This window comes from Lemur catta, chromosome 25 (genome assembly GCF_020740605.2).
Source record: "Lemur catta isolate mLemCat1 chromosome 25, mLemCat1.pri, whole genome shotgun sequence".
In the NCBI taxonomy this organism is placed as follows: Eukaryota; Metazoa; Chordata; class Mammalia; order Primates; family Lemuridae; genus Lemur; species Lemur catta.
The window spans coordinates 8,839,468-8,858,572 of NC_059152.1; the positions used below are offsets into that span (position 1 = coordinate 8,839,468).

Consider the following 19,105-nt stretch of genomic DNA (forward strand, 5'->3'; position numbering starts at 1 on the left):
TATGTTCCCTACTCCTATTCTGAAACTTAGCATATTTCTAATAATCAAATGGGTTCAGTGGCTTTTAAAGTAGATATCACTCCTTAAAATCATGTTTTTTTTTTTTCCTTCCATTTACCCGGCATACGTAACCCCTGAATCAATTCCCAGCCTACTGCCGCCCATTTGGATTTCCATTCACTACTAACTGAGCATAACCAGTTTTACGCTGGAGAACCCAGTCATCAGTAGGACTTAGGAATGGTCTAGTGGGAAAGATGGACAAGGCAGCAAGCAATTTCAGACCTTCGTAAACGCCATGCATGGTTAAGATACCTCAGGGTTTTACAGAATCTCCAAGAAGTGGCATTGAACCAAGCACCTGGGAAGGCTACACTAAGAGAATCTCTCAACTAGATGGTGTAATAGAGAAGGCAGGGGCTATTCTATCAAGACAATCTGGGCAATTAGCACAGTGCCTGCCCAAACCCTAGGGTGCAGCATGTGCAAAAGCCCTGAGGCAAAGGATGGGATGACAGGTGGAGAGGAAGGCACATTTGGGGGCCAGTTAGCTCAGGATGACCAGACATCCCATGAGTTTGTGTCTGGGAGGGAAGGACGGCATTTGAGGAATGGGGTTGGATTATACGGGAAAACGAATTCAGTTCTGTGTATGTGAGTTTGAGGTGCCTGTAGACAGCCATGGGACACTGGGCAAGCAGGGGCCCAGACCCACAGGGAGCTCGGGAGGGAGTCACCAGCTACAGATGGCCGCTGAAAGCAGAGAGAGGGAGAAACCACCCAGGAAGAATGGAGAGAATTTCTAGATGAAACAGGACCTTGGCCAGTCTAAGAGAAGTTCTAGCAGAGGTCCCACTCCCTGGCCTGAGTCTCTGGCTCTAGGCCAAGTTCATTCCAGCCCTCCTGAGGACATGTTCTCTGCCCCCCGGCCCGCCCCCCTGCCTTTCCAGCACATTCTGGTCCTGCCCACCTGGGCCAGTCTGTGGCAGGAGCTTAGGTCACAACACACCCTCCCAAAGCATTAACTTTACTTCCACTAATTGGGAAGTGGCCAAGAGGTTTTGTTAGCACAAAAATACAACGAACAAAAACTTTTCATATTTTAAAAAGAGATCACAAGGTCTCGATGCTGTTTTGTGTTTCCAACTCCTCCTCAGGCTCTGTATTCTCACAAGCCACGAGCATCCGTTCCATGCACCTGAACAGTGGCCATTTTGTTTTGCTTGCTCATCGTCTCTCATCTTGGATGAAAAGAGCCATTCTTTAAAAACAAAAACAAAAACAAAAACAAAAAACCCTCCTAACTCCGTGAATCCCAACTGTCAAATAGGTAGCCAGGTACAGGGCAAGTTACCCTTCCTAATTCAAATCTTGAATCTTCCATTTACCATACACTTTGGGGAGGTTTCTTAAGATGTAAAAGGGTAACTACTACCTCTTAGGGTTGTCAGGAGTTGCTATATCATGCGAACCTCGAGCTGCCCAGCGCCCAGGGCTCTTCCTCAGGTGTGTGAAAAAGAAACCATCCACTGAGCAGAGATGGAGGGAGCTGTCCTTGTTTGGAGATCCTAGTTCTTAACCCTGAAAGGTGAGACCTGCCCTTCCCAGGGAGCTAACAAGTGCCATTATCTCTTAAACTAATTGGATTTGGGTTTCTGTACTTATTGGTGGCGTCCTACTTAATCCAGGGAACTTTAAGGGAAACTTTTGAGACTCTCTGCAGGGCCCTTTGGGAATGGGATCACACTTCTCCGGTTGAGTTCCAGTTTACCCACAGCCTCTGGTCTCCACTTCCCTCCCACACCTTCGCCCCCCAAACTCCTGCTTCCTTGTCACTGTTATGCCAACTCTTTGACTCTTTTCTCAGTATTAATGGCAATTTAGCAAGGTTCAGTGCCTCCACAATGCCTCCTGGACTGTCTTCAGAATACAGTTGTAGCTTTTACAAGTAAAATGTATAAAAACATTATAAAAATAACGTTCTAGAAATCCCGGGTCTAAAAGGGGAAATAAATCCACTTGATTTAACCAATGACACAAATGTGGAATAAAAACTCACAATTAAATCTTAGGGAACATAATTTCTGCTTAATTAACCTGTCTAGTTTGACGGGCTATTTTCTGAAGTTTCTTAAAATACATTTAAATCAACTAGCCTGTCTTGAACATAATTTGAAGTCTGATATTGATGGTCTTTTATGCTTCAGATCATTATCAGCAACGCAGCGTGCTCTACTTGGTGTTCTCAAACATAACCGTCTGCTACCAACAAGCCACTTTGCACTCAGTGCTAAAGCACATAACCTGTGACCTTAACATGGGTAATATTCTCCAATATGGATTTCCTGTTCACATCTCCCATCGCCATTGAGCTCCACTGTCACTTTCAGTGATCCCATCATCACCTGAGAACTTGCTAGAAACACTAGTACTTGCTCCCTGCCCCACACCTGCTGCCCAGCAATCTGCCTTCCAGGTGATCCTGCTACAGGCGGACGCTGGACCACCAGTACTACACAGAACCCCGTGGCTACTGCCATTAAATCGCCGGTTCTTAATCTGGAATCTGAGACCCCCCCATGAAGTCACAGGCAAATGTGCACTCCCCTGGGGAAGAAGCTGCAGAGCTCGACGCTTTCAACAAGACATTATCCTAAAAAAGGTTAGGTGCCATTGCTTTAGAGCCATCCAATTCAGCAGAGTTCCCTTCTGCAAACAGACACCAAGCCAAAATTTTCTCCAAGCCCTTTAATATCCACTTAAACAGTTGAGGCACAAGCAATAATAAAACTGCATTTTTTTACGTTACAAGAAAGATTTTGTGTTTTATCTGCACAATATACCAATTTGCTCATAATCTCTTCTGCAGTAACATTTCATTAACACTCTGGTCCACAGGTTGACTCAACAAGGTCGGAAAGGCAGGCAGGAAGATGGTAAAAATATCGAACTTACTGAAGGGTAAGAATCAAACGTGCTGACCGCCCACTGTGCACACTGTACTATATTTTACACACTTTACACAAATTAAATGTGAACGTAAGTTCTAGTTATCTTTTAGCAGCATTGCTATTGCAAGTCTATGTTTTAAATGCTTTTTCACTTTAAGTACAAATTGTGGAAACAATAGATCATTGCCCAAAGAAGTATGTCAACGTGCACTAATACATATTTTCCATTTCCAAAGGTTTTGTTTTTTACAAGTGTGCCACATTAGCAGACGGGGACACTCAGCTATTACTCCACTTAAATACGGGTTTTTTTCATTCTCATCCACTGAGCGCCGTACGGCCAGCATCACCAGAACTACCGGGGGTTCTAGCATCTTGTGATACTTAAGATGGGAACAAACAGTGTTGGGCAATTACATTCCTTGGGGGAAGAATCAGCTGATTTTTTTTTTTAACTTCACACAGCTAGCTTTCAAAAGTGGTACCTAATTTTAACACATCAAAGCTGTCACTTAAGAAAATGTACTTGGCTTTATCAGTTGCAAAATGAAGAGATACCAGCTGCCTTCACAAGCATTAGACCAAGGCCGATTGGTTCCCGGGAGCCCAGTGATCCCCAGCTCTCACTGCACCACAGTTCTCCAGGGCAGTGCTCCTACCCTCCCCAAATCTGAGTTGCCCCTCGCCCCTGCAGCCAGCCCGCATTTCTCTGGGCCCCTTCTGTCCTTGCTGAGCAGCTGCCCCTTGCTCCCTTTCCCACCTCTCTTCTCCCTGACTACTCCTCTATCTATGACTGGGCTGGTGCGGAAGATCATTTCTTAGCTGCCTGGTCAATCACTGACCAACCACCATTACACTAACTCGCATGTCTGTACACGTCACTCCCCCAACCCCCACCAAAGCATATTGCGTGTCATCTTCAAAAAAGCACTGTTGAGAGATTCGGGATCACAAAGCCTGAAAGAGTCAGTCCTCAAATGTGTGTCCCCTAGTCTAATGCTCTCATTTTAGTTCAGAGATGTTCAGGCGACTTGCCCAAGCCTGTGCACTGCTAACCAGAGGCAGAAACTAGGGCTGTATTCCTGACTCTTTCCACTACACCACAAAAACCCAAGGTTAATAATGGTTAAGAAAAGTCTGTAAACCAAAATAGGAAGTCTTTGGGATCTCTCCAGATTTTTAGCCAGAATAAAGGCAATATGTATGCTGAGAGATGCTGCTTAGCTCAACAGATGCCTAAGTACCAAGGATCCTTCCTCTCAGTTCGGAAACTGAATGTGAGACTGCAGAGAGTGTCACTATTTGAGAATAAGAGGTTCCACCAGCTCCATTCTTTTCAAGTCTTCAGTCACAAGGTTACACCTCACTCTCACCATTTAACAAGATATGTTAATCAAGTTGAAGTAGGATTAAGGAGGTACACTGAAGATAAAAGCAAAAGGAAAGAAACATTTTTACAAGATCATCCCAGTCACCTTAAAGGTTAAGTTTCAGATTAATTTACACAGTAGTGACAGAACCGCGTAATTTCAGCAAAAATCAACAATATAATTATACCATTAAAAAAGAGATCAATTCAGAACTACTGAGTCAGGCAAGCATGCAAAATTCAGAAAATAAAAATATGCAAAGCCCAGTTGCCCACATACACTCCTCGGGGGAAGGTGGAGTTAAAATGCTGAACAGAACCCCAAAATGAGAAGCTGAGAGGGACGGATGCTTCAGAGATCAGCAGCCTCATTCCCTCATTTAATAAAGTGAGGACAGTGAGCAGACGTGAACTGGCGCAGCCCACGTGGCCAGAGGAGGGTGTACATAGATCTAATTCCTGGTGCCATTTGCAACTACATATATTTAAAATACAAGGAGATAAATACCCAGAACACATTAAGACCGCTGATTTAAACAAAGCATTGCAAGACATATATTGGGGGTGGGGATGGGGTGAAGTTGTTAATACAGCACACCTTACAAATTTATGTTTAAGAGATTAAATGGAAAGAAAAGATCACTCAAAAATTTTAAGGCTCAGTTTTCATAAAGCAAGTCTCTGTAACTTTCTGATTTATAGCAAAATGTACTAGCTTTAAAAATGTGCATTCTTCAGCTTTCTCCTACACTTTTTCCTGCCTCTTTCAAAACTGAGCACTGGGTGTTTTGAATATAAGTAATGTTCTATGTACATTTTAATTGCATGTTTGAGAAATAAACAAAATCCATGGTATTTCGGTAACTCGTAGTGTATTCATAAAATGAAAAGCTCTCTATGAAAATACACTTTTCACTGGGAAAAATAAATAAAACAGACAAATGGATCTACACAAAGTAAACATGAACTTTGGTAGATTTCAGTGTGGGATAGTCCATAACAAGCATATTTGCCCTTATTCCCCCAGAGCTGCTCAACTTCCGAGTTAAGAATTTTTAAAGTATTTTTAACTGAGATTTTATTACATTGACATTTGTTTCTCATTCCACATCATCTTCAGCCAAGCTCTGAGCGCTTACAATTCTCTGAAAGAGAAAAAAAAGAAAATAATTTTCAAAAGTGTCATACGCGTTTTATCAACATTCTAACTTTAACATTCAATGTTCTTTGTATTTAAAGAATCACATCTTTGAAGTTCACCCATTCTAACATTTATTTCAAAATATAACACTTTATACACTCTCGGCATCTAATAAATTAACAAGATCATACTGTTAGTCCCATTTCAAGTTAATAAAGAAGGCATAACATTACATTATGCTACATGCTAGATAAAATTCAAGAAGAATTCAAGACCTCTTTTCACTCCCACACAAATTGAGAATACTGATTAGTGCTTTGCCTGTCATTCTATGCTCCAAACATTTCCCTGGTTGGCCTGGAAATGCTAGTAGCCATTATGTGAAGAAGGAATATAGTGTTCTAACATTAGCATTCTGAAAACATTTCCAGATAACATGGGACAAGATAATGAATAAAGGAGGCCACCTTTTTTTTTTTTTGAGACAGAGTTTCCCTCTGTTGCCCAGGCTAGAGTGAGTGCCGTGCCATCAGCCTAGCTCACAGCAACCTCAAACTCCTGGGCTCAGGCAATCCTACTGCCTCAGCCTCCCAAGTAGCTGGGACTACAGGCATGTAAAGGAGGCCACTTTTATAGAAAGGAATTAGGCTTCATCTGGAACTCACACATACTTCAAGACATCATCCTCAGGTCAATTTTCCAAAAGCACTAAGCTATGCTGCCTTTCAAATAGCACATAATATTAAACAGAGGATTCTGGTATGAATAGACTGGGACCACATTACTCTAAATATAAAAGATTTAGACCAAGTCCTTGGTTTTCCAACTCTTTCTTTCAAATCTTTGAGACCTTTATTTTAGTCAGTTACTAAAGTTCTGTAAAAACTTTCTTTTCCATCATCAATTCACTGATATTTAATCACAACAACTTGGGAAATTAACACATGTAACAGACATGTTATTCCAAAAAGTAGATTCATTTGAGCTTTGTGGAAAGAATTCAAAATGAATACAATGCATTTTAATTCACTCTTAAGTTATGCATAAATTAATCTTTTACAGTATTTTGATGGTACTTTGTACTTCTTAGTAGAGACGTAGTTATAAAGCTCCGAAATCTAAGTCCACCTCAGCAGCAGCAGGGACACTGAGCCTTTAGACAGGTCAGCTCAGAGGGAGTCCTCATTCCTTGATGACTTAATGACCAGGCTCTGCCATCTTGGCTCCTGTCACGCCACCTAACTGAAGGCACAGTCTCCCAGGACAGTAGACAAAAGCTTGTTGTAGAAAGTAGCTGACAGTGGCCTGAATTTAAGGATTGGAATACCATGGCCTGAGACTGAATGCTAAGACAAACACCTCCCTGACCCACCTCCAGGGTACAATCACAGGTCTCATGCCCAGTTGTCTGGATGTTCTGCCATGAGGGAGGACGATCTCAAGAACTGCTATCTCCAGTACTACTTGCACTAAACAGATGAGTTTCATGATTTCATCGTGTACATTAGGCTCATTTTTAAATGTCCCTAACCATTCAATTCTCAGATCCTACTCACTTTTATTTCATAACATTTCAATTCCTTACCTGACTAATTGTCGGGAGCTTAGTCAGAAGCATCTGGAACACTGGTGGTGGAAGCGTTTGCTGTAACACCTGCAGTAACTGCTGCGGCTGTCCACACACAGCAATGGCATTTGTAAGATGGTCCACACCCTTCTCGTATTCACCTACAAGATTTACATAAAATGACATGTAACCTGAAATGCCTCAGCCTTTGTCAAAAATTCAACTGCTGTTTGACTCTATCTCCAAGTGATTCTACCCAAAAAGACTGAACGAGTCAAATACTGGAAACAACCTATAGTGCATTCATAACTGAATATTACGTAGCCGTTAAAAAGAATGAGTCAGATTATATGCACCGATATGGAACTGTTTCCAATACACATGCATGAAGGGGAAATATTATATACTTAGAATATTTCTGAAAGATGACATAAGAAATTGCTAACTATGAAATGGAACTTTTCTATGAGAAGAGAGAACAAGACTATCAACTCAAATGGAAAAAAAGACCCAGTTTCATTTTAAATCAACTATTTGAATGTTACAACACAGAAATATAAGAAAAAAATATTTTAAGTGATACCAGCAGGAAAAATGGTCATATAAGACAGGAAAAAGCACTTAAAACGATGATTATCTTTTTTTTTTTTTTTTAATAGAGACAGGGTCTTACTCCGTCACCCAGGCTGTAGTGCAGTGGTATAATCACGGACAGCTCATCAATTCCTGCGCTCAAGAAATCCTCCCGTCTCAGCCTCCTGAGTAGCCACGTCTACAGATGTACAGCACCACACATGGCTGATTTATTATTATCATTATTTTTTGAGACAGGGTCTCACTCTGTTGCCCAAGCTGGAGTGCAGTGGCATCATCATAATCTACTGTAACCTCAAACTCCTGGGCTCAAGCGATCTTCCTAGCTCAGCTTCCCCAGTAGCTGGAACTACAAGCCTGGGCCACCACGCCCAGTAAAACAATGATTCTCTGAGTGGGAGGCTTTCTTTTTCAATTACCTATATATTTCCTTCAACAGCTGCCTGTTACTTTTGAAAGAAAAAAATTACTTAAGTCTTACATTTTTTGAAGGTTCATTTAATTCAATAAATATTAAGTATTTGGATGTGGTCCTTTCCTCAGTTAATTCCATTTTCAATCAAATCCAAAGAACTGCCCCAAATTCTGACCAAAACTTTGCACTATTAAATATTGTTCCAAATTAAGTACTCCCCTGTTAAAGGATTTTTCCATGAAAGAGATCCTTTTAATATTGGATATTAAAAAAAAAAAAAACTGATGATACAAGCTGGGAACAATTCTCCATGAGTCTCTTCCAATTCTGCATGTCTGAGCAGAGACGTTTACTGCCTTTGCCCCAAATTCTCTTTTCAAGGATGTCTGGATAGTGAACAACCTCAAAAATACATAGTGCCTCTGTATGGAATAAGGACAGGTTTGCTTACTGCCCATTACATAAAAATTAGGCTCCCTAAATTCAGAGCTCCTCTCCTACATGCAACCCACATACATGTTGTCACCAAACCCTCTGCATCATCCGTGAAACTGAGGCAGACTAACTTGCTAACACACAAGATAAATCTCAGAAATTTCACAGTTCTCGACACCATTAAGATTTTTTTTTTACTAAGTTCCTTTTTTTTACTAAACAATTTTCCATGATATAAATTCACAGGAAACTGATCTTAATGAACAATAATGAATTTTCAATTGGTCTATCAAGTATTTATGTAACAGTGTTTTTCATGTTTTGACTTTATATAAAAATTCAAAAGTAGCTTAAACAGTTCCTCTTCAATCTTTATTCTCATTAACAATATTAATTAGTAACACTTACCAAACCTTTACTAGGTGCTAGGGGCACTGTTCTTAGTGGTTTGTATGAAGAGGTTCACCATTCCCACCACCTTTAGTTAGGTACTAGTATAAGTCCTCATTTTACATCTGAAGAAACTGAGGCTTAGAGAAATTAAGAAATTTGCTTTGAGTTAAGCTCAGGGCTTAACTCCACAACCCCTGCTTATATTCCTAAACTTCCTCTCTAATCCAACTTTTCTTATAGATAGCACAGGTGTTGAACCAATTCAGATTTATTCTAAACTAAGTTAACAATGACATGGGAAGGCCCACTACAAAGTTAACCAGTGGGGCTGGGCACGGTGGCTCACGCCTGTAATCCTAGCACTCTGGGAGGCCGAGGCGGGAGGATCGCTTGAGCTCAGGAGTTCGAGACCAGCCTGAGCAAGAGCGAGACTGCGTCTTTATTAAAAAAACGTAAAATACAATAACCAATGATACTATGAATAACTGTTGTGTTCTTAGCCTTTACAAGAGCAATCAGCGACTTAAGGAAATGGCTTCAGATCACCATCATTATTCCCCCTTGTCTTGGGAAATATCTCTACCATCAGATCCCAGGTGCTTGACCCTGTGAGCTGATGGCAGGCATGGATATATTATATTAATAGTATTGTCACTCTGGTGTTCTTTCCAGGATCCTCAACCTGGTATATGATGGTGTGTGTTTCTTGTTCCACCAATAAGCAGCCATGGAAAGACTGAGAAATCCTGTGGGTCAGAGTTTGAATACTGTGGGTATCTGATGGCACCTGCATTAAGCGTAAAGGTTTCTTAACCTCTTGACTGTTGTCAGAAACAGCTCGATCTCCACTGCCAGTGTGGGGACTGTGACTGTCCCATCTATACATTGTTTCAGGATACCCCTGACTGTGCTGACCATTACCATCTGAGTGTGCAAGCACCATCCTAACCTGCTCAGCCATTCCTCTCCTGGGCACTGAAATGATGTCACAACGATACCCAGCATAGGAGATGCAACCCAGGGTCGTACACTGAACCAGCTTAGAGCTGCTTTAGAATTTAGGTAATCAAGAGATTGGCTAAATCAGTTCCTGCTTGTGAGCAGTTATCATAAAGGCCTTAAATCTCTTCTGAACCAACGTTGGCAAATTATCTTTTCTGCAAAACCAACAACAATGCTGAAGAGCACACCCATGACACACTGACACAACCTCAATCACAGTCAACTTGTCATCGTGAGCTCCCTTCCTATAGGCAAAGTGGATGCTGCTACAACTTTTGCTGACTAGAAACCATATCATAAGCAGTACCTTTTGATATCACCAGCTGCACTGAGCGCATCATACAGTCCATCTATGACGCAGCACAAGAAGATCAAACCCAGTGTTACAGGACTCAAAGAGCAGTGCCGTTCAGGATCAAGCACTGTTTCAGTGGTGAGGGGAATGCTCTCCCTTTCCGCAACACCTGGGGCCTCGGTTTTGGATCTTTGGAGAAACTGAAGTGTGTAGCCTATGAGATCTGGAAATGTTTCCTGACTGGTATCTACCTTGCATTCCTCTGCAGTTATGGACATTTTGATTGGTTCTCCTACTCAGCTTTAATCTTTCCCAGTTTGGTAGCAATTTGAGTATAAAGACTAGACCATCTGTGGCTCTTTAGGTGAAATTAATTCAGCAAATTCTAATTATGTCAAAAAAGTATTTCTTGAGAAAGCAGAGACATAATAAAAAGGCTGGTCATCATCATTTTAAACAGTTAACTGTCTTCCCATAAAAGAAACAACAGAAACATATACATACAAATGCCCTACACCATGTAGTTCAATCCTGTCTAAATCTGTACATACAGCAATGAGAATAAAAAAAAAACCTGACACCTGATACCACATTTATTAATGATGGCAACTACTTCAAAGCTACTTTTGAGATAAAAGCTAATTTAACACTAAAAAGATTTACATAAACATTTAAGACTCTAAATTACTGAGTCAACCATGGTTCTCAGGTTTGTCAATTTGATAATTTTAATTTCTTAACAGGTAACTTTAAAAAACCTTAATACTGCTGATGAAATAGACAAAGTACAAAGTAATGAAGTCTAAATTCTGGATCATTTAACACGTTGGTTCTGAAATGAAGTGTCATGGACTCACCGTGTGACCTTGATTAGGTAAATTAACCTTCTCTGGGACTTATATTAGCCATTCCTTCCTATAAATACTGGAAAAGATCTGAAGATTAGAAGAGGGAGTTGAGTATATTCCTAGCTCACATTCCTTTCGTTACTATTTACATACTGCACTATGACTGTATACTCTAAAACCTTAAGAGTAAGGATGACCTCATTTGTAAAAATTTCTTATAATACCTTCTACATCATAAGATAAAAGGAAGTAAACCTAAAACTCACTTAATCTCAAATTATTAAGTGCCTAAAAATCTTTCTTGAAATATTTAGAATACCTTTCCTAAAAATAGCAAACTGCATAGGAAAATCCCTTATCATCATAAATTTATACAATTTTGAAGAATTCTATCTAGTTCCTCAGTTTTTTAATGACTGTTACCTTGAGCTAGTAACTCTTCACCAAGCTGTATTTCTTCAAGGAAGAATTTCTGAACAGCTTCGGCATCTTTAAGATCTGGTAACTGTTTGGGAATAGAATATTTAGTAACTGATACCAAAATTATAACAGAAGATATAACCAATATTCATAAAATCAATAAAAACAAAAAAATTAAATAACCCATTCTAAACAATCAATAAAAGAAATTTACTCTTAAACACTTGTAAGAATCAGAGTTTAGGAAGTACATTCAAATGAATGAGAGAAAAAAGTACTTACTGATCAAATTGGTATTGGAATAGTTCTGCCACCAGCTATATGACTTGTGTTTTATAAAACGTAAACCTATCTAAAAATGTTAAGAAGTCCATTTTTATTTGAATATCTAAACTTCTATTAATGAAGTTTTTGGTTCTTGAATTCTATTGTATATGCTTATTTAACATAGGTGAAAAAAATTTCTGAAAGTGGAGGCATTTTTCATTGACTATCCCAACATATAGGAAGAATTTAATTATATTTGTGATCTAAAAATACACAAATACATGTCTCTATTTTCCTATAACCATAGAAAGAAAAGGCCACCAAAAATATAATTAACATATTACACATTTCAGAAAGGTAGTTTGAACATATCAGAACAAAATGGTTCCCTCCTAGTTTCACTTCACCATTACCATGTCCAGTCAATTAGCTGCCCTGATTACTCAACTTTTTAACAATAACAAAATATAATATTTATTGACTAATCTTTCCTTGCTTCAACTTGCTTTAAAAAGAACCACTAATGATCCAGTAATTCAAGTCCTAGGAATCTAAACAAAACTAATTTCAATAAAAAGGAAAAGCCGTATGCACAATGATTAACATTTACTTACTTAATTTACTGACTCATGCCACAGAACATTTTTTACCAAGCAGATAAACCTATGTAGTCATTAAAAATAATCATGAACCCAGGATCTATGAAAAGAAAAAATAAATAATAAGATTTATACCTACATTTCCATACTACAAGGTAAAAATGTCTCAGGATGGTGGGATTCTGGATCAGTGGGTGTGAATAATCTTGAATAACTTTTCAAACGAATAGCGTGCGGTTCTTTTAAAGGAAGTTGGAGCAAGGAAAATTACATAAATGTTTTATTTTATCCTTTTGAAGCAACTAAGAACGTTTTCACCTTTTGGTATAAATGTCTTTTGGAAACAATCATCTTTGTGTCCCTTAAATATTGCTTGTACAAAAAGCTGTTTGTTTTTATGGCCAAGAAAGGGAAAATAATGCAGGACTGCATAATCTGTAGTTAAACTAAGTTATTCACCCATTCCTAAAAACATCTAACTTAAAATAGAAAATCAATGTCCGTGTCAACTAGCTTTCTCCAAACATGTATTTGAAGCAGATTTTTAAATATTTCTATAAAGTATACCACATAAGCTAAACAAAAGACCGACTATTACCTTGGAAAGTCCAGCTCTCTCCTTGGCAAGCTTCTGTTTCTTTCTTCCTACAAGAAATGTAATGTAATATTTTCATTTTGCCATTATCAAAATGGGAATCAAAAGATGTCTACTTGCTGTAGCAAGTCATTAATTCCATGTGCAAAACATTCCTGACTCTGGACCTCTGAGTAGTTACAGTAAGCAGAACAAACCCCTTTCCAACCTATACAGGGCATGTAACAGGAGTGAGGACCAGCCCACTGGCATCAGAGAGTCTCATTAATGAAACACACCAGACTCTATCTCTACTGAACGTTGAAAACTCACTGCCATTCATAAATGAAAAAAATAATGTGATAAAGTTTTCTAAAAAGAAAACAAATACAGTATTTATGAAGTTGGCAAAAGTGGGGGGCAGTGTTCAGAAATGCACTGCTAAAGTCTGCAATCAACTATTGCTGATTAGTTAAGGGTAAAAAAAAAAACCCTCTGCCTAGAAGTCTAAGTTGTCTTTTGTCCTGTTTTTAATATGAAACCAAGCAATACTAAAAGTCGCAGGAGTGAGAGGTGTGTTTACAACCCTACTCAGTCAACTCTCTGCTCTTTGATGGTGCTCCCCATGTGAAAGGTGCTAGCCCACAGTAAGCACAAAGCTTTGCGCTCAACTGCCTTGTGTGCACCCTGGCTCTTCCACTTTTTGGCAGTATGTCCCTGACAAGTTACGGTAACCTGGCCCTCACTTTCTTCCTAAAATTGGTCTAAGAATAGTACCTGCTTCACAGAGCTATTCTGAGGATTAAATGAGAAGTATTTTGACAGTGCCTGTTCATACCACGTGCCACAAAAGCATTTGGAACTGAGACAGTTCCTTCAGGTAAGGAGCTGTGCTATGCTAAATACCGTCAGCCTTCCGGACCCTGGGATCCAACTAACATCAACTGAAAATATTCAGGAAAAAAAAAATAACAACAAAAATCCAAATAAAAACAATACAACAACTATTTACACGGCATTTATACTGTATTAGGTATGACAAGTAATCTAGAGAAAAGGTAAGGCTACTACTATTAGCTGGGTGACCTGAGGCAAATAAATCTCTTAACTCTCCAAAGATAAAGCCTACCTAAATATACAGGACCTACTATGAGAAACAGAAGCCATAAAAGCAGCAAATGTTTTCTGAAAACCTTAAAGCATGCTACAAATCCGAGTCTCAATGCATGACTAAAGTGACCTGTTGCCTAACTCTAGCTAGATGGTTAACTCACTATGGCCAGGGTACCTTCTTTTCTCATTCTACTCTTACAAACCAGATTTAACCACGTTAGTATCCGATGTCAACTCTAGTCCTCAATAATATACAAAGTGCTAATACTCTAAGGCTTAAATACAATTCTAGCAGTTTCAACAGAAAAATATAGGCTAAAGATGATCTTACGTATTAATTTGAAGACTGTCAGTTTTTCTAACAAACTGCCTTGCCTAAGTGTTCATCAGTGCACAACTGTGGGGAAACAGAACACAGAATATAATTCTACCCTCAATTTGCTAAAGGTTTTCACCTCTTTAGACAAAAAATAATGAATGATACAAAATGACATTATCTAATTGCTAAATATCATGGTACAGACTGGAACCTGTACCGAAAGGAGAGCATTAAGTCTAGAAGAGAAATGGAAGACTTCAGAGGAACTGGACATGAAGACAAAGAACGCCTGGATCTCAAGGGTAAGCACTCAAGTTTCAGATGCTACATGCCAGACACTATTCTAAATGTTTATTAATTAGATTATTTAATCCTCACCGTAACACATACTATTATCACCATTTTACAGATGAGAAGATTTACCAAGGTCACAACTAAAAGGTACCTAAGAAATGAACAAGCCAAATTTGTAAATCAACATTGAGAAATACAATTTGTAAACCAGAATGTAGTGGAAAGGACAAAAATGACAGTTCAACCCAGTGGAGTGAAACTTAGTGTCCATGACTATCCAATCTTAAAAGATTTTATTCAAGAGGGCAGGGAGAAATATATGGTTGTCACTGAATAAACCTGACTGATACAGTTACCAAATTTTAAAATGACCTAGTTGCTTTACATTTTTAGCAATAACATTAAAATTCTGGCCTCAGTTTCATAGGACAATTAACTTGGTATATTAATTTACTTTCAGATACAGTATAATATAGTATCTCTGTGGTAAAGGGACAGTTAGTAATTGACTAAAAAAACCAAGTCCCGGTGTGATGGCAGCACTCTGGGAGGTGGAGATGGGAGACTCACTTGAGCCCAGAAGTTAGAGGCCACAGTTAATTATGATCGTGCCACTGCACTCCAACCTGGATGACAGAGTTGAGACATCTCAAAAAAACAGGCACTTCATGCCTGTAATCCTAGTATTTTGGGAAGCCAAGGAAGGAGGAAAGCTTGAGCAACATAAGCAGACTTGTCTCTACAAAAAAATAGAAAAATTAACAGGGTGTGGTGGTACGTGCCTGTAGTCCCAGCTACTTGGGAGGCTGAGGCAGGAGGATCACTTGAACTCAGGATTTTGAGGTTGCAGTGAGCTATGATGAGAGCCACTGCACTCTAGGCAAGGAGAAAGGGCAAGATTCTGCCTCTAAAATAAATAAATAAATAAAATACAAAATAAAAAGCCAAGAAGAAATTACACATTCAATCAGTCAAATCATGCCCTGACTCAATATCTGCTATTAACAGATTACCAGTTCCAAGTGCTACTGGGCATGCCTACTTTAAAAATTACACATAAAACATGAGCTTGCAAAAGTCCCAACCAAAATCATTTTTAAAACATTCATTTAAATAGGATGCTTACTTAATGTATTTTTAAGTGATGTATCATTTTAACTGGTACTATTATAAGTGAAGCACTCCTATAGTTGGTACTATATTTGGAGGTTATATTTCATTTATTAATAATTATTTAGGTTGGTAAGAATTATGCTCTAAGAGTCATGATACAAAAAAAAGTCTGAATACATTAGCGTCTCAGATTTAACCTCAAACCTTCAACACCATAAGCCTCCTTTCCTTTAAAAGACTAAAAAGATCAAGAAAGCAAACAAGCTAAAGAACCGAATTGAGAAACTGCCCTTTTATTGTAGATGTAAATATTCTACAGGAAATTAGACTAGAAAAACTCTAACTGAACTGAAATCAATTTCATTCCACAAATGCAAAATATCCTCAAATTGTTAAAATCCGCCCATTATGCAAAACCTTTAAACAGACTGCAAAATTACTCTGAATAAAAGTCATACTTGCTAAGGAAAGTATCAAACAAAGTAATTCTACTCATAGAAACAATCCCTATTATTTATCAATTACCATGTGTCAGGAACAGAACTAAACTCTATACTTACTATATACCATTTTACAAAAAAGGAAAACTAAAGTGGTTTACCCAAAGGTGTACTACTACAGCTAGTAATTCACTTAAATCATTAAGTTATTGCTAAACCTAGAAAAAAAATTTTTGGATTGAGAATGACGTAAAAAAAAATTTCAAAATAACATTACTCAGTTTCTCTAAAATGATAGCTCTTACGATTGTGTCAATCAAAAAAATTAGTTTTCTCAACGTGTTCAACAGTATTTCAAGGTTTCCAATGAAAAATATGGTTAATCCATTCTTTACAGAGTTCTGCATCTGCACCAACACCCCCAGTTGCCACCCATATTTGAGACTACAGCAAAATGACCTAAATTCCAATAGTTACACTTACTGCCAGCATTTACGGAGGGGCATCCCTTATGTCAGGAATCGTGGTGGGCACTTCAGACACCTTACTTAATCTTTACAAACCCAACAATAAGCAGGTGGCATAACCTGATTTTAAAGCTAAGAAATTCAGGATTTGGAAAGCCCAAGGTTACTCTGCTAACCTAACCAGGGACCAACCTGGGCCTGGAAACCCAGTGTCTGAATCCAAAACAGCATTCTTTCTATTCATCTGCCTGACCAAAAATAAAACAAATTATGTCTATATCCCTCCTCTTCTAAAACATAAGACAACTGTAACTAGATGTCATATTGTAAAAGCTAAGCTCAGCGCTCTCCAATACAATAGTCACTACCCATATGTGGCTAATGAACACTTGAAATGACTTAACATAACTTAATTAAACAGTAACCACTATTACTTGAGTAAATAATCACTTCTTTGTACTTCCTGGGCTTTAATAACTTACTTATCAATTTTAACTTCAGAAACTGTTTTGGCTGAGCAACCTTACAGATAAGTTACAGAAACATTTCTTATTGCAACAAATTTGCTCTTCTGCTGTTGCAAATACAGACTCAAAGCGGATCACGATGGTTTTGGTGGCACGACCTCCCCCTGGTAAACCTCTTTTAAAAGATGTCGCAGGTCTGAAATAAGACTGAGCCACAGGAGAAGCGCAGCCCTTTGGACTCCCCTGCAATCTCTATAGCATTCACTCGTATCTTGGAAGCGGTTAGAACGAAGCAACCAAGAGGGTTTAAGAATGCAACAGATACCGCATTAGGGATGCGGATTTAGTCTCGGGCTAAAATTCGTCAAATGCAAAAAGCACCACTTTTGAGTTAAGAATGAAGGTTTAAAAAGGTGAATGAAAAAAAAAAAGAAAACCGCCCCGATACACACAGCCTAAATTACAACAAACAGGTAGAGCGCATTTAAACGGGAAAAGTGTTTGGGGGGGGGGAAGAAATGGGAAAATCCTTCCAGCAAAATGGTGGGAATCCTGCGGGGCACCAGAGCCCCGGGGGCCCGGGAGCCGCGCGGCCGGCGCCATCTCTTCTTCCGGCCGCACCACGTGCTGCCCGCAGGCCGGGCGGGCGGCGGGGACCCCACCCCACCCCGTGGAGGGCGGCGGGCGGCGGGCCCCGGGGCGAGCAGACCCACTCACGTTCTCGAAGCCTGTTCTTGAAGTTGGGGTCACTCCGTCTCTTGCGGTCGAAGTAAATGCAATACCCGATGAAAAGGGCCCCGCATACACCGGCGGCGATGGCGCTGTTCCGGCCCACCATCTTCTCTGGCTCTCTAGAACACCGAGTGTAGACGGCGGCGGCGGGGACAGCGAAGGAGCGGTTGGCCGCCAACCCTCAGAGCGGACAGCGCCGCTCAGTCCCCGACGCCCGCCAGCCTGGGCCTCGGAAAGGCCGAGCGCACGCCACTTCCGGTCGCGGCCTGGGCCTCGGAAAGGCCGAGTGCACCCCACTTCCGGTCGCGGCCTTCCGAGGCCCCCGAGGTCGACCGCGGCAGTGCCTGAGCAGAGTCGCCCGCGCCGCTTCTGCGCCTGCGCAGCGGGCCTTGCCGCCATAGCCGACAGGCTGCGCGCCGGTGTCTGGATTCGGGGAGGGATCAGGTACCGCCTGCAAAGCCGCCGAGCGTGGTGTGACGAGTCGCGCTGCCGTGGTGCACGTACTCAAGTGCACAGCCTTGTCTTGTGAAAGGCCAAGAGGGAGGGTCGCCGACGATGAGTGCTTCATCTTCTTGTGTAACACAGGTAGCCCGGGACTTGCATGAATTAAACTGCACTTGCTTTTCAAGTTCAGTCGCGATCCATTGCACCCAGCGATTTGATTTCAAAAGACTGTTACGATGTAGTTTTGTTTTATCAGTGGAAAAAAACTGAAGGGAGCAATTCCTTGAAAAAGATAAAACTTATACACGAAATTGAAGAAAACATTAGGAAACGTGGATTGTTTCAAAGCCACCCGAAAACATTACACATGTAGTTTAGAATATTCCAAAAGGAAAACCGTGGGCAAAAAGCAGACATTGAACAGGCAAACATAAGCTGATGAGGGGTATCGGAAATCAAGTGCAGGCTTGTGTATTAAACAATTTTGGTTGGCCTTTGTCCCTGGTTCCTGGGAACTCTAAACCCTTGAATTTCCCAAGTGGTAGGGATGTCTTTGTTATTCATGGTGGACCCTTACAGTTTATGCTAAAATGACTCAGGATGAGGGCTGGCCATGCCTGACTTGCGGTGTGATTTGAGGGTTGGTGCTTTGATAAAGGTGGTATCAGTCCTACCTCTGGGATAAGGGAGAGGGCGGCTAGAGATTCAACCACGTGGACTGCATAATGAAACCCCCATAAAAAACCCTGGATACTAAAGTCTGGGGTGAGCCTCCCAGGTTGGCAATACTCTGTGTAGTTACACATGGATGTGCTAACGTGCTGAGGTGATGTTTCCTAACTATAA

The 19,105-nt window shown here is 40.2% G+C and overlaps 1 protein-coding gene and 1 non-coding gene across 2 annotated transcripts; both read right to left on the reverse strand.

The window, feature by feature from the left end:
- Positions 1 to 5,180: 5,180 nt before the first annotated feature.
- On the reverse strand, positions 5,181 to 18,092 carry TOMM20 (translocase of outer mitochondrial membrane 20). The gene is made up of 5 exons (XM_045537025.1): positions 17,801 to 18,092; positions 12,895 to 12,941; positions 11,434 to 11,515; positions 7,047 to 7,189; positions 5,181 to 5,465 (listed from the first exon to the last, which is right to left on the reverse strand). Exons 1-5 carry the CDS (start codon positions 17,919 to 17,921, stop codon positions 5,421 to 5,423), a joined length of 438 nt encoding a protein of 145 aa, XP_045392981.1. The 5' UTR covers positions 17,922 to 18,092; the 3' UTR covers positions 5,181 to 5,420.
- LOC123627620 lies at positions 17,267 to 17,401 on the reverse strand. The gene has a single exon (XR_006731385.1). It is a non-coding gene; the product is annotated as a small nucleolar RNA SNORA14 (small nucleolar RNA).
- Positions 18,093 to 19,105: the final 1,013 nt, after the last annotated feature.

What these genes read in the sequence shown, in the direction of transcription:
- TOMM20 (XM_045537025.1), bottom strand. Translation starts at nt 17,921, where the DNA reads ATGGTGGGCCGGAACAGCGCCATCGCCGCCGGTGTATGCGGGGCCCTT. An exon ending in CAAGAACAGGCTTCGAGAAC is followed by an intron (nt 12,942 to 17,800) that starts GTGAGTGGGTCT and finishes CATTTCTTGTAG; the next exon opens with GAAGAAAGAAACAGAAGCTT. An exon ending in TGAAGAGTTACTAGCTCAAG is followed by an intron (nt 7,190 to 11,433) that starts GTAACAGTCATT and finishes TAAATCTTGTAG; the next exon opens with GTGAATACGAGAAGGGTGTG.